Source organism: Sciurus carolinensis, chromosome 4 (genome assembly GCF_902686445.1).
Source record: "Sciurus carolinensis chromosome 4, mSciCar1.2, whole genome shotgun sequence".
In the NCBI taxonomy this organism is placed as follows: Eukaryota; Metazoa; Chordata; class Mammalia; order Rodentia; family Sciuridae; genus Sciurus; species Sciurus carolinensis.
The window spans coordinates 81,162,845-81,176,223 of NC_062216.1; the positions used below are offsets into that span (position 1 = coordinate 81,162,845).

At 39.7% G+C, this 13,379-nt stretch overlaps 1 protein-coding gene across 1 annotated transcript in view; it reads right to left on the reverse strand.

The window, feature by feature from the left end:
• Grin2b (glutamate ionotropic receptor NMDA type subunit 2B) overlaps nt 1-13,379 on the reverse strand; it is a 394,948-nt gene that overhangs the window by 36,924 nt on the left and 344,645 nt on the right. Inside the window, exons 5-9 of the mRNA XM_047550285.1 lie at nt 11,097-11,299; nt 10,145-10,316; nt 9,765-9,918; nt 6,184-6,309; nt 3,055-3,284 (exon numbers count right to left, since the gene is read on the reverse strand). Coding sequence (XP_047406241.1) covers nt 3,055-3,284; nt 6,184-6,309; nt 9,765-9,918; nt 10,145-10,316; nt 11,097-11,299 — 885 coding nt within the window. The remainder of the gene's footprint in view (nt 1-3,054; nt 3,285-6,183; nt 6,310-9,764; nt 9,919-10,144; nt 10,317-11,096; nt 11,300-13,379) is intronic.

A 13,379-nucleotide genomic window follows, 5' to 3' on the forward strand; every position in this document is an offset into this window, starting at 1 on the left:
TATTCTCAACATTATTGTTTCAATGTCTGTGTTATCTTTCCTTTTCTAAATACAGAGAATACACTTCTTCTCATACACTACCACGCAAGTCCCAAGATTTCATTTTCCTTAGGTGTTTTGAAATACAACTAATACAAATTTTGACATTTTAAGTACACTTTCAAAATACTCTCCTTCTGATTTATATAACTGATCCTGACACTAATATGCAGTTATATGTCATTAGTTACTTAAGTGTTTTCTATAATTATGTAAATTATGTTGACACTTTCTGGTAGGATGCTTACTTTACTATTTTGTCATTTGCAAAGTTTTGAAGTATATCGGATAACCATTTTCAATCATTTTCAAATTAAACAGCTGTTAAAGGGTTCCTGCTGTCTCCTTGCTTTCTTTGCTATAATGCTGAGTCTGCTGTTGACATAGGAGGCTCCTACACACATATCCCTTCTCTACTTCTCTCCTCATAGAATTTTGCTTTTTAATTTTAATGGTGACTATGTTATGGTCACTGACTTTGTGGAACTCATAGTCAGAGAAAGGTAAATACCATCAAGTACAGGTCCACAGATTATTAAGACAGAATATAGAAAATAAGTGTTACAATAATAAAGATATGATTAATTGCCTGGCATAGGAGAAAATGACTAGCTGTCCAGATGGGCCAAGGAAAGTCCCGCAAATGAAGCAATCTTTAACCTGAGACTTGAAGTTTCAGCAGAAGTTTGGTGAGCAAGAACAGGGGAGAAAAACCTCCTGGGTGGATGCACAGATAGAGGCATGTCAGGAAAAGTGCGGAATTGAGGATGTCTTGGATGCAGGATGCAGGAACTTGAGGAACTTGGCCAAGGACACTAGAGAACTGGGGTACACTGTGGCATGATTTGAAACCCATGCCAGGGCAGAAAAAGTCATCAAACACAGATATCTTTACTATATAAAAGAACCGACAGGATCCAACTTTTCAGAACATAATGATATAATGTGAAAGACAGACAGATACCATCCTCTTTGCTGTGAGCTGCCTAGGATGATCAGTACCTTCAAATTTACAGAAGAGAAAACAATCTCCTTCTATCCCAATTATGCTTAGTTCACATAGAAATGCATTCAATTGTTGCTGGGTGTCCCATGAGGGTATGAAAAACAATTCTGTGCAATATTTAGATACATTTGAAGAAATCATCGTGATAAAGATCACAACGTTGTGATAAATATGCCCATTTAATAGTATAGTATAGAGTCCCAAGAAGGGCTGAGGCCTACCACACCTCTGCCATGTGGATACATAGTGACATTGTTCTGCCAAATGTTGGCAAATGAACGTGTGGGTACCTAATCTATACTCTTCAGCCATGTCCTGATGTGAATACTTCCGATAAACCTACACATCTGGGCATGGCCCATCAAGCTTCTGCCACTTCTGTGTTTTAGGGTAGGCATGGTCCAACTTACTGCACCACATCCAAGTACTGAGCTCTGAGAAAGTAGGTATTCTTAGCCCCACTACTGCCTGGGTTATAGAAATTGTCAAAAAGGTGATTGTAACAAGCGGAGAGGTGTCTAACTTGAATTTTAGTTAGGATCATAATGGCAAAGGGTACTGATGATGGAAGAGAGAGAGAGAGAGAGAGAGAGAGAGAGAGAGAGAGAGAGAGAGAGAGAGAGAGGTGTAAAAATGGGAAATAATAGAATCAATAAAATAATAATATGAATAAATGAATAAAAATTGTGACTTGGATAAGAAAAATATATAAAATCTTAAAAAATAAGGGAGAAGAAAATACAGGAGAGTATTTTTAAAGTAAGAAAGAAAACTAAAAAGGAAGACAAATCAGAGAGATAATATGAAAGGCACACATAATGAATAACATCTAGACATACACGCGTGTGTATATATACATGTACATACATACTTATGTGTATATATATATCAATCTATATGCATACTACATAAAATTCACTCATGAAGCCATTTCTCTTCCCTATATGCTTCTGAGTATTCTTGATGAATAGAGATGGGTAGATAGAGAAATAAGACCCTGAGCCCCAAAGTATCCTTTCTTTTTCACTCTTATGCAACAATTTGCGTAATACCCCAAGGTATTATCTTGGGGAAACCCAACACATGTGATAAAACATTACCTATTGGTCTAAAGACACATCTATCTATAATATCATTTTGTCAGTGGGTGTGAGAAGTCACATCTTCTAAATCTCAAGGAAATTTACTGTAAGTGAAAGTCTCCAAAATTGTTTTGACCATTAACTTATTCAGATACTCCATAAAGGAATCTCTGATGGCTAGTCTTAGACCATTCTAGTTATCATGGTTTCAGGGAATAGATCTTCTATGGAAACTGAGATGCTTCAGGAAGATCTGAACGGTCACTTGCATTTTGAACATGTTCTGTACATCCTCATTCAGAAAAAGCAGAAACCAGCAGATACTTCCCTTCCTCTCTCAGCTGCATGGGCCTGCAGGGAGGCCTGCAATTGGTATGGGGCAAACCATTCATTGGCACCACACAGGGACAATCATCAAGTTAAATAGCAGTTACTTCCCTGCAAGACACAATGTGAACAACCCTCCTGTTCAGCCCTAGGAACACACAAGTGTGTGGAAGAACAAAGGGAGAGCCCACAGCCAAATACCACTGGGAAGAAAATGAGGCCAAAATGCTCTAGTCCCCTCAGTGTAGGTACAGAGGGGCGGCCCTCTAATAACACACCGAACAGGCAGCCCTGAGCTGGTGGGCCACCCAACTGCATCCAACAAGAGGTACCATGTATTCAGAAAACCACTAACATACCAAGCCCCTTATTTGCAGCCCAGGGTGTACTTGTGACAACCTTTTACAAATCAGGAGGTAAACATGAAGTAATATTATTTCAGTAGGGAAACTGATTTCTGCTCCTATGTCCCAATTTAAGAAAACATAAGAAAGAACTATCGATTCAAAGATTTAGAAAATTAACAGGTACATGAGAACCTTGAGTGTAGATCAGAACAGGATTGAGGGAAAGATGGGAGGTTTCAAATGGGCCTCTTACCTTTTTGTCACTCAGGCCAGAAACCTGGTCTACATATTCCTCTTGGATCATGAAGGCAGCTAAGTTGGCAGTGTAGCTGGCCAGGAAAATGACAGCAAAGAAGGCCCACACTGACACCATGATCTTGGAGGTGGTCCCCTTTGGGTTCTGCACAGGTACAGAGTTGTTGAACACCAGACCCCAGAGTAACCAAATAGCTTTGCCGATGGTGAAAGATGGGCCGCCTGGCTCTGGCAGAACAAAACAATGCAGACAGAAAGTTAAGCCAGAATCACTAGTTATATTTCCTTCCCCTCTCTCTCTTTTTTTTTCTTCCTTCCTTCCTCCCTCCCTCCCTCCCTCCCTCCCTCCCTTCCTTCCTTCCTTCCTTCCTTCCTTTTATCCTTTCTTTTGTGTGTATGTGCAGTTGTTGTTGTAGATGGACAGCATGCCTTTTTTAAATTTATTTTTATGTAGTGCTAAGTATCAAACCCAGTGTCTCACACGTGCCAGGCAAGCACTCTGCCACTGAGCTGCAGACCCAGTCCTCCTAGTTGTATTTCAACCTATAAGCACACTGGAAAGTGTCTGCTCAGAGCAGGTAGCCCTTCCATTAAGACTGAACCTTTTTGTAGACAGCTTTATAATCTCAGAGTCTGTCTCTCTCTTTTTCTGGGAGCCCCAGGAAGGCAGAAGAGGGTTTCTTAGGAGAAAAGCCAGAGTTCTAGGGTACGTGGTGGATCTTTCTCCAACTAAGTCTTCCTGCTTTCATACCCAAGACCATCAGAATCATGTGAAAACTGAGTAACAAAGGATGAATGTGCCATTAGGGTCACATTTGGGTCATTGTGATAATTTTTCCTAACTTTTATATTTGTATCTACCAAGGAAGCATTTCAACTTCCAAAACATTAGCAATAATTATATGAGGTCTTTTTCTACCATTGTCATGTGTCTCCTCCAAGTCTATTCACATTGATGCTGGATGTTTTGAATGTACTTTTTGCTGATTATCCTTCAACCTCTAGCAGTTAGCATTCGATATTTCAAAGACAACCTTGACCCCACTCTGATGCCAACACTTCCCAGCAGATTTCCTACAGTAGTAGCTTCTGTGTACAAGAGTATCAGGAAGGAAGTCCCACCTGGCCACCTGCATCTGAAGGCAGGAAGGTAGTGTCTTTGACTTCCCTCCATCTGAACTTAACACAGATAGGACCAGGTGTCTTTCCATAAATTATGGTGACTGCTGCCTCTGCTTCATGAGGGTAAAATCTTGCCTGTTGTCTGGATCTCCATGCAGACAACATGGCTCCCTCCACTGCAGACACCAACATCTGCCTGCACAATTTTACAGCATATTAACTCAGGTCTTATGATGTTTTCTGTGATCTTGACAGCATATGCTCAGCCTACTGCATCACAGGGAACTACATGTGTTGAACCTGAGATCTAATGGTACATGCACATCTGTGCATGTGGACCCTATGTAATGAAGCAGATGTGTAACTAAAAAGTCACTTATAAACCAAAGTTTTATAAATTGAAAAATGCTCTAAGATGATATTTAAAGTGGCACTGTACTGAATTCCTTTGTGAAGATAAACAGCTTATGGTAAAGTGAGTAATTGTTAACTCTTGCTCTGAGTGCAGTAAATCTGGATTTTTACCCTCTGTTTCCTCCCCACCCAAGAATGAGGGTAGTGCACATGAACTTTAGTTCTTGACATTGTCAACTTATCTATATACTCATGTGATTCCCCAAAGTTTCCTTTATTACTGGTGCCTCTCAGGTTGGGATATAGGTCATGGCTTCTGGATGACCCTTTAGCACAGGTGGGTCACCACTGACTGTACCACTGTGTGAAGACAAGATTTCCACCCCAGAATACACAAATCAACTTAAAAGGTAGGTCTACACTTGGAAATATGTCAGTGAAGTGATGGTTCACAGCCTGGACTGTTAATTCAATAGAAAGATCATGGAAACTTCTACAAGATATGATTGCCTGAAATCTGTTCTTATTAAATTGGTACAGGTTGGTTATTCTAACATGCAACCAAAGCAGAGAACCACTATCTTGAAACAGAATGGTTGAAGCTCCACCATTCACTGACTCAGTGAATCAGAAAGTGAGGCCCAAACATCTTTGTATTTTAAGTGCCCCACAGGTGATCCTTCTTAGGAGCCAGGATTAAGAAACTTCCCTCTTGGAGTATAAAATTCCAGGATAGCACACAGATTCTAGAAGGACAAGACTCAGAGAAGGTAGACTATTTCTTAATCCTAGGGTTCTCAGGGAGCTTCAGAAGAGCAATTTACAGGGATCCCATCAGCCCCTTTGGAAATCTAACAAACTTTAAAAAAATTTATGTGCCTCAAACATTTTGGTAGCCCTCTGGATCTACCTATCCAGGAAGCTGGTCCCACTCCATTGTAGCTATGGGTTAGAATTGATCTCCCCTGCTCATTTTATTCCAAGCATCCAACTCCTATCCTCCCTGTCAAGGGACATTGATCTAGGACCATATGCTTGGGAGATCTTGTACCTTAGTAGTGATCCTTTGACTCTGAGGAACTCTGCCAATTACAACCACCTGCATATACCTTGGGGCAACCTATTTTTCCTACTCTTAATTAGTGTGTACAACCTGTCTTGTTAGTCACATCTGTTCCAAGAAACTGCCCACAGCCTAAGGTCATCAAAATAGTTTCCTGTAACACTTTTACATCACCCATCTCTACTATCACTCTTCCCTTTCATTTACCTAAGGGTAGAACTTAGTAATGATATGAACCATAAGGGGGACACAGAAATTCAAACTAGCATTTAAAAACAATTTTTTTTTGGATGGACAGAATGCCTTTGTTTTATTTGTTTATTTTTATGTGGTGCTGAGGATTGAACCCAATGCCTCAAACATGCTAGGCAAGTGCTCTACCACTGAGCCACAACCCCAGCCCCAAACTAACATTTTCTTTGGAGTGTTTCTAAAGAGTCACCAGCTTGGTGTCCTAGAAGACTGAGGGATTTTTTTTTTCCAGAAATGGATAAACAAGGAAGAATACAGATCACAAATAAGGGATTAGGATAACTGGAATTACAAACCAGAAATATACAGAAATGCACAGGTTCCAGCTGGCCTTACCTCTGCCATCAGCGAGGCACCTGTTATAACCCACAGGGCTGAAGTATTCAAAGACAAAAACAGCCACGGCTGAGACGATGAGCAGCATCACAAACATCATAACCCATACGTCAGCACTGAATGGCTCTGGGAAGGAAAAGGAAATGATGCTCAGGGTCAAAACAGAACAAACAGATGCTGATTATTTCACATGTTCATTTGGTCATGCAAACACATATTTGGGGGAACAAGAAACAAGTGTGCTGTGTGCCTTCAGTGATCCAGGCAATGATTTAGGGAGAAATCAAACATGCCTGAGCAGATCCATCCCCCAGATGGGTATGTTAAGGTTGCTTTCTTCCAAGTGCATGAGGAACACAGCCTCATGCTTTTGGACCTTCTAATGTTTGTAGCGACAGTTTCTGCTACTATTGGACCCATATCTGGGTCTTTCAGTAAAAGGTATAGTTGGAAAGAGCACTAGATATGGTACAAGTGAATCATATTAGACTGACTTGGTTTATGTTTTCATCCATAAGGTCATACCACAAAGTGGAGGCCCCCCAAAGCTTTCCCCAGTGCTTCTGAGACTTGTAGTCAAATTAATTCTCAATAAACTTAGCTACTATTTCACAGCTGAATGGGTTCAATAGTAATTATGTACAGTAATAACCATCCTCCTTAACTCATTGTATCACTTCTCTTAAATTTTACAGTCTAGATTTAGTTTTTCAACCTATTTGGATGTGGTTTGTTTGTTTGTTTTACTTATTGTGGTACTGGGTATTAAATCCAGGGGCACCCTACCACTGAGCAACATCACCAGCATTTTTTCATTTTTTGTTTTGAGACAGAGTCACGCTATGTTGCCAAGGTTGGCTTTGAACTTGCAATCCTCCTGTCTCAGCCTCCCAAGTCACTGGGTTTACAGGCATGTGCCATTGTGCCCAGCTGATACATTTTATTTGACATCACTAGTTTATAAGAATATAAGTCAATGTTAACAACTCCATCCACATTGAATATCAGTATCTGCAACAGAGGGAATTTAACAGTTGACAAAGGAACATGTATAAATTGTGATTCACAATCATAATCTATTTCCTATTACCAGGTGACAGTGTTGGGACAAGACCAAGCAAGATAGCAAGAATATTGTACACAAGCTCTGTTTACTATCTTTAATCATTTTTGTTGAACCCCTTCCAGGTGAGTTGACTCTCTGGTTTGGAGGTGTCCAGGCACTGAACACTGTGCTACAGAAGTCATCTCTCTGAAGACCTATACAAAGGGACAATTGCTATTCTTTCCCATGATGCAATATTTCTTCGATTGTGTCTCAAAATAATTCTGGCCTTTTTAACTGTCACATCACGTTGTAAGTTCATAACTAAGTGAATTAACATTCTGTTTTCCCCATCTTCCAAATCATTGATAACGATGAAGTTGAGAAAGGGAAAAAATGGCTGAAAAGTAGAAAATATATTTCTTCCTCTGAAACCTACTTTTCTATTGTACTTCCAAAAGAATTATAAAAGCTGGTCACTTAATTGATTTAAAAAAGAACCTTGATAAAGCCCCAGAGTTTGACATACCAACTGTGAAATGCAAAAGCTTTCGATGGCAGTCAGACTTACTCATAGAAAGTAAGATTTAAAGTCTCTGTATGATAGTGTATAGAACCTAATTGATTGTAATCCTACCTTGATTTCACTTTTTCTAAGACAGGAATAACTGAGTAAAAGAATCACCTTTGTGATTCAATGATCTCCTCACTCCTGCTGCCATTAAGCCCAGGGCAAATTTCTATCCAAAAAATGCAACAAACACCTGTATTAACCTTTATAATTTACAAAGCACTTTCACCATCCACTATTATATATGATTCTTTTAGTGGCCCTTCCATTTGATGTTACCAAATCCATTTTACAGAACAGTAAACCAAGACTGAAAGGTCAAAGTACTTTCCAAGTTCCCATACAGAAAGTGGCAGTTAGGTTATGAACTGAGGTTCTCAAAACAAAACAAAACCAAAATCTGTGTTTTTCCTCCTGTATGATTTTGCATCTTTACCTGCCTACCACACTGGTTCCTGGATTAGGGGTAGAATTCTGTGATGGTCAAATGTGGACTAGAATACAGGCTCTGAATGCTACCTATTGGACTTCATCCTAGATCTGTCAGTTATTAGCTGAGAAACTCATGGAAAATGACTTAACCTGTCTCATATTCCATTTCCTAAGCCATAACATGGGTATAGTTATAGTACCAATGAGTTAATACAACCAAAGCATGCATGATAATGCCTGGCACATCACATATTAGGTATTCAATCAATTTTGGGTTCTCTTACCCACAACTGTTTCTCATCCAAAAACACACAATATCACACTCTGCCTAACATTTTTGTCATTCCAGGACTAATTGGTTCTTCCAATTTAGAAGCTATGGTTAGTGCTATACTGATGGGGTTAGAATTAGAGTGTACTTTGTTTTTATCTTTTAATGTTCCATTCTCCTCAAATAGAAAAAATGCAAATAAATTATATCCAGGAGTCATGAGAATTAATGCATATGGTGTGTGTTATCTAATAATATTTCACATAAAACCAGCAGATTCAGAATTTGCTCCACTATGAATAAGAAGATTAGCTAAGAAACTTCAATGATTTATATGAAAATTCTATGGAACCTATAATTCTACTTAGTGTTACATTCATTGAGTTAATTCTTTATGGATAGAGCTTAAAGAAATGCCAGTCACTGTCTATTCAATTATTCCCCTTTAAAAGATGTTCCCATCCCTTGGAGTTATTGTGACTTGACCAAGGGCTTACAGCTTGTTTATGACCAAACCAGGCTTCTGTCTCCTAGTTCAGTGGTCTGTTTCAAGGTGACATTTAATTTCCCACTCCCTTGCTCCACAGCCCCTGTGAAAAATATGGGATATGAGCTCACAAACGACCTCATCTAATTGAAATCTTGGCCTTATCTCACCTAGTCTTATATCACATCTAAGGCTTTTGACTGTTAAGTGATGCTGAAGGGTGGGAAAGTAGAGAATGATACGGGGAAGGATGTGCTGGGGTGGGAGGAGACATCGGATTGGTTCTGTCTGAAAAGAGCCTCAGAAAATTCATGTGCCAACAGAAAACCTTTTTTGGTAGCACTGAGCTCAATTCTTGAAGATAATTAAAAATAAATAGGTATTTCAATGATATCCAGAATTAGAAGTTTTTATAGCAGGAAGCAGCCTCAGCGATTGGCTAGTCGAAATGCCTTCTATGGCTAAGGTAACTGAGTACCAGGATGGAGCTAATTTGCTCAAGGTCAGATGGTGACTAAGTGATAAGAAGGGGACTCATATGTAAGCCTCTGATGACCATCCAGGAGTGTTTCCTTATGGAGAATTATGCCTTTCTATTATTCTGGGTGCTCTTCAGCTTTCAAGTTTGAGAATAATCAGTTTTGAAGTCATCAAAATGAAGTCCCCAGAGGAGTTAAGCTCCTGGAAAATCAACTCCTGGCTAAAAGAACCTGGCCATGTGCTGCTTCGACTATTCCTTATTCCAATTCCTGTCGCCAGCAAACACAACAATTACCTAGGAAGGCAGAAGGTGAGACAGTCCCATTGCTGCGTGACACCATGACACTGATGCCAGTCTCTATGAAGGGCACAGAGAAGTCGACCACCTCTGATCGCTCCTCATTGATAGTGAGCGATCCCACTGCCATGTAGGCCCTCTTCATAACCACCTGAAGAGAAAGATGCCAAGTTTTGATTAGAATATTCAGGAAGGCAAGGGCCACCATGAGGAAAATACTCAATAGCCCATCAGTGATTTTCTTTGTACAGTAGAAACAGTGCATTCTCTTTACCACTTTTTATTTTCTAAAATTCATAAAAATGAACATTTAAAAAGTATTTATGTGAAATAAAATAAATTAAAAATGGCAATGGCCCTTACTTCCTGACACTCACCTCTCCAATCATACCATTCCAGGTTCCATTGATTTTCTTCCCATGCTTGCCATTGGTAACCAGGTAAAGGTCATAGGTGAACTTCACAGATTTAGAAATTTTCTTAAGGATGTCGATACAGAACCCCTTGCAGCATTTTTTGATGTATCCTGGCTCCTCATCTGTTTTATTCCTAGCCAGTTAAAAAAACAAAAAAAACAAAAACGAGGCTTTGTACAAGAAGCACAATATTATTCTTTGTCATTAAAACTCCAACTCTAAAGCAAGCCACCCTTCAAGCACAATTTATTTCAAACCTGAGTGAGGAAATAAACCAGATCCCAGAACTGCAATATTCTCATTATCTCATTACAATGGGCCATGCTTTCACACAATTTTTAATGTTCCTTTGAAGTACAATACACATCAGGAAAGGGTACATATCCTAAGGGCTCAGTTCAATGAAAATTCATACACTGGATTCACCCTTTCAGCCAGCTCCTGAATCCAGGTACAGAAAAGTTACCACCACCTAAAAGGCTTCTTGTTCTCCCTTCCAAGTACTTCCTACCCTCACCAAAGAAAACCATTTTCCTGACTCCTAACAACATAGATTGGTTTGACCTCTTTTCAGAAATGGTTCTAAATATTAAAATTTTGGGATATACTGGAAATATAAGTCAATACCAGGAATAAACTTAAACCTCTATAATCTTGAGTCCCAGTCATTGAAGTCAGGAAAAGACAAAGGAACCTTAGCATGGCTAGCAGTCATTCTCCCAGGTTATGATTTGGACAGAACCAGACATTAGACCACAAGGCTGCCAGCAATTCAACAGCTCATTAGCAGCTGAAAATTGGACATGGTACCCAATTCATTCCATGCTGCAGGTCCTAGGCCTGCCAGGTGCTAAGAACTGCATCAAATCTGACTCCCTCATGCCACCCATAGCCACTGGGGAAGGTGTCATACTCAGAGACTATGCGTTTTTGGCAGGGGACTGTGTTCCTCATGCAGGTCCCACTTAGAGGGTCCACGCTTTCCACGATGACAAATGGTGCCTCCTCCAGGGTCACAATGCTCAGGTGGTCATCCTCTTGCTCTTCAGTCTCAGGACACATTCGGGGCCAAACATAGTATTTCATCTGCAGGGACTTGTCTTTCCACTTCCCCACCTGCACAAGGATAAACAAAAGACTCAGAAACCACTGGCCACAACATTCACAGCTTCTCCCAGCATTGTCTGAATCTTCCTAGGAAGCTGTTCAATGAAGGCAGACAGATGTAAGCATTATATGTAGTGGAAAGAATACTTTTTAAACCGTATGTTCAAAAGGAGACTACTGTGTCCAAAACCAAGAAAGGCAATACATTCATTCACTCACCTACTTACCAAACATTAAATAAGGACCTACTATGTGGTGGACACCCTGCTAAGCCCCATAGCTCTAAACAGCATCACCCTGCCTTTCATCAAGCTCATACTGAGTGAAGGAGTAAGAAACATAAAGAACTATTTACCACACTGTATGGTAAGTGCTAACACTGAAGCCTGTACCAAGTGCAGGGAACATGCTGGTTTTCTATGTGGTGTGGCTGTCAATTTTTTTTTTTCTCTTTAAACTTAACTATAATAAGGAACATGATAGTGAGAGCAGCAAATAGTGTTGGAAAGGTCAACAGAATGACTGCAGCAAATGAGCTGGCGGAATGTGTTTTGGCTTGTAATGGAGGTCCAGTGATGAATTGTGCAGAAAACTAGGTAGATCTGAACTGGAATAGAATGATAAGTTGGGATGAAAGAATATGGACACAGCTCATTTGAAGAAGGGAATATGGTTGGGATGGTGATAATCTCATGGGTCAATGCAGATATGCACCTGCTGATCTGAAGTCACTGTGAGCTGCCTATGGCCACACAGGCTATATGCCCCATAACCATAACCAAGAGCACCATTCTTGTGATGCTAATGTGAAGAGTGGATGTCCTCTAAATCATGCACATGGTGGCCCTGCTGCCTATCATAAGCAAAGGAATGGTTCAATTACAAGAGCCATTCATTCCTATTGTACAACAGAATCTACATGACTTTGTTGGTAGGTTCTCATTCTCACTGTGCCATTGAGTTTAATGGAGTAAGAGGGAACACTTTAAAAATTTTTCTATAATGAGCATCTTTAATTATAACAAGAAATAGGGATCACAAGTCCCTGCATTTTTCCAATCTGATTTCCTTCACATAGAATGCAAAAAAAAAAAAAAAAAAAAGGGCGAGGTACAAGAATTATAAACTACTTACTTTGCTTAACTATAGAAATCAATAAGAAGCAACAAATTGATAGTACTTCTCAAATCTTCAAGTGAATAGACATTAATTTCTCTATAAATGCAAAACTCCAACTCTTTCTTTTGTTTCTTCTTTTGTCTGCACTTAGGTTTCTATCTGGTGCCTTCTCAGGATGGTTAGCTCCTCTCTCCAATTTGTCCCACAACATGATGACTTCCATATTCAAATTAGGCCTGAGCAGCCACTGCTCTTGTTTTATTGCATCCTTATAATATGGTCAGTGATTTAGTATCCTGGGTTGTCTTGTTTGGCACCTGCATAGTTTTCCCCTGGCATTAACCCTGGTACTGGTTGGTTTTCATCTAAGTGTGTAAATGATATTTTGCTTCTTTGTTCAGAATTATGCACTGAACCAATGCTTGACTTTCCTTTGTATATATATATATATATATATATATATATATATATATATATATATACTCCTTAACCTACAATGGGGCAATGTTCCATTAAGCTCATTGTTTAGTTGAAAATGTTGTAAGTTGAAAATGCACTTACTACCCCTAAACTACAGAATATCAAAGCTTAGCAGCACAGCAGGCTGCAGTGTCAGTTTCCCCTTGTGATCTTGTGGCTGCCTGGGAGCTGCTGATTCCTGTCACTGCCCAGTTTCATAAGAGTACTGTACACATATGGTTAGCCCTGGAAGAGATCCAAAATGGTTTCCACTGAATGTATATGGCTTTTTTACCATTATTTTAAAGTCAAACCAATGTAAGTGGTAAGGTGGGGACTCCCTGTGCAGCCTTCTCTGTACTGTTAATATTGATTTTTTTACCCATTCTCCTTCTATTTAAGACTACTTATTTCCGAAGAAGAAATTTCCAATGTCTTCTGAGACATGTGCAGATATTAATGCCCTCTACCAGTGGTTGAGGCCAGGTGGAGCTTGGTGGAGAAGAGACCC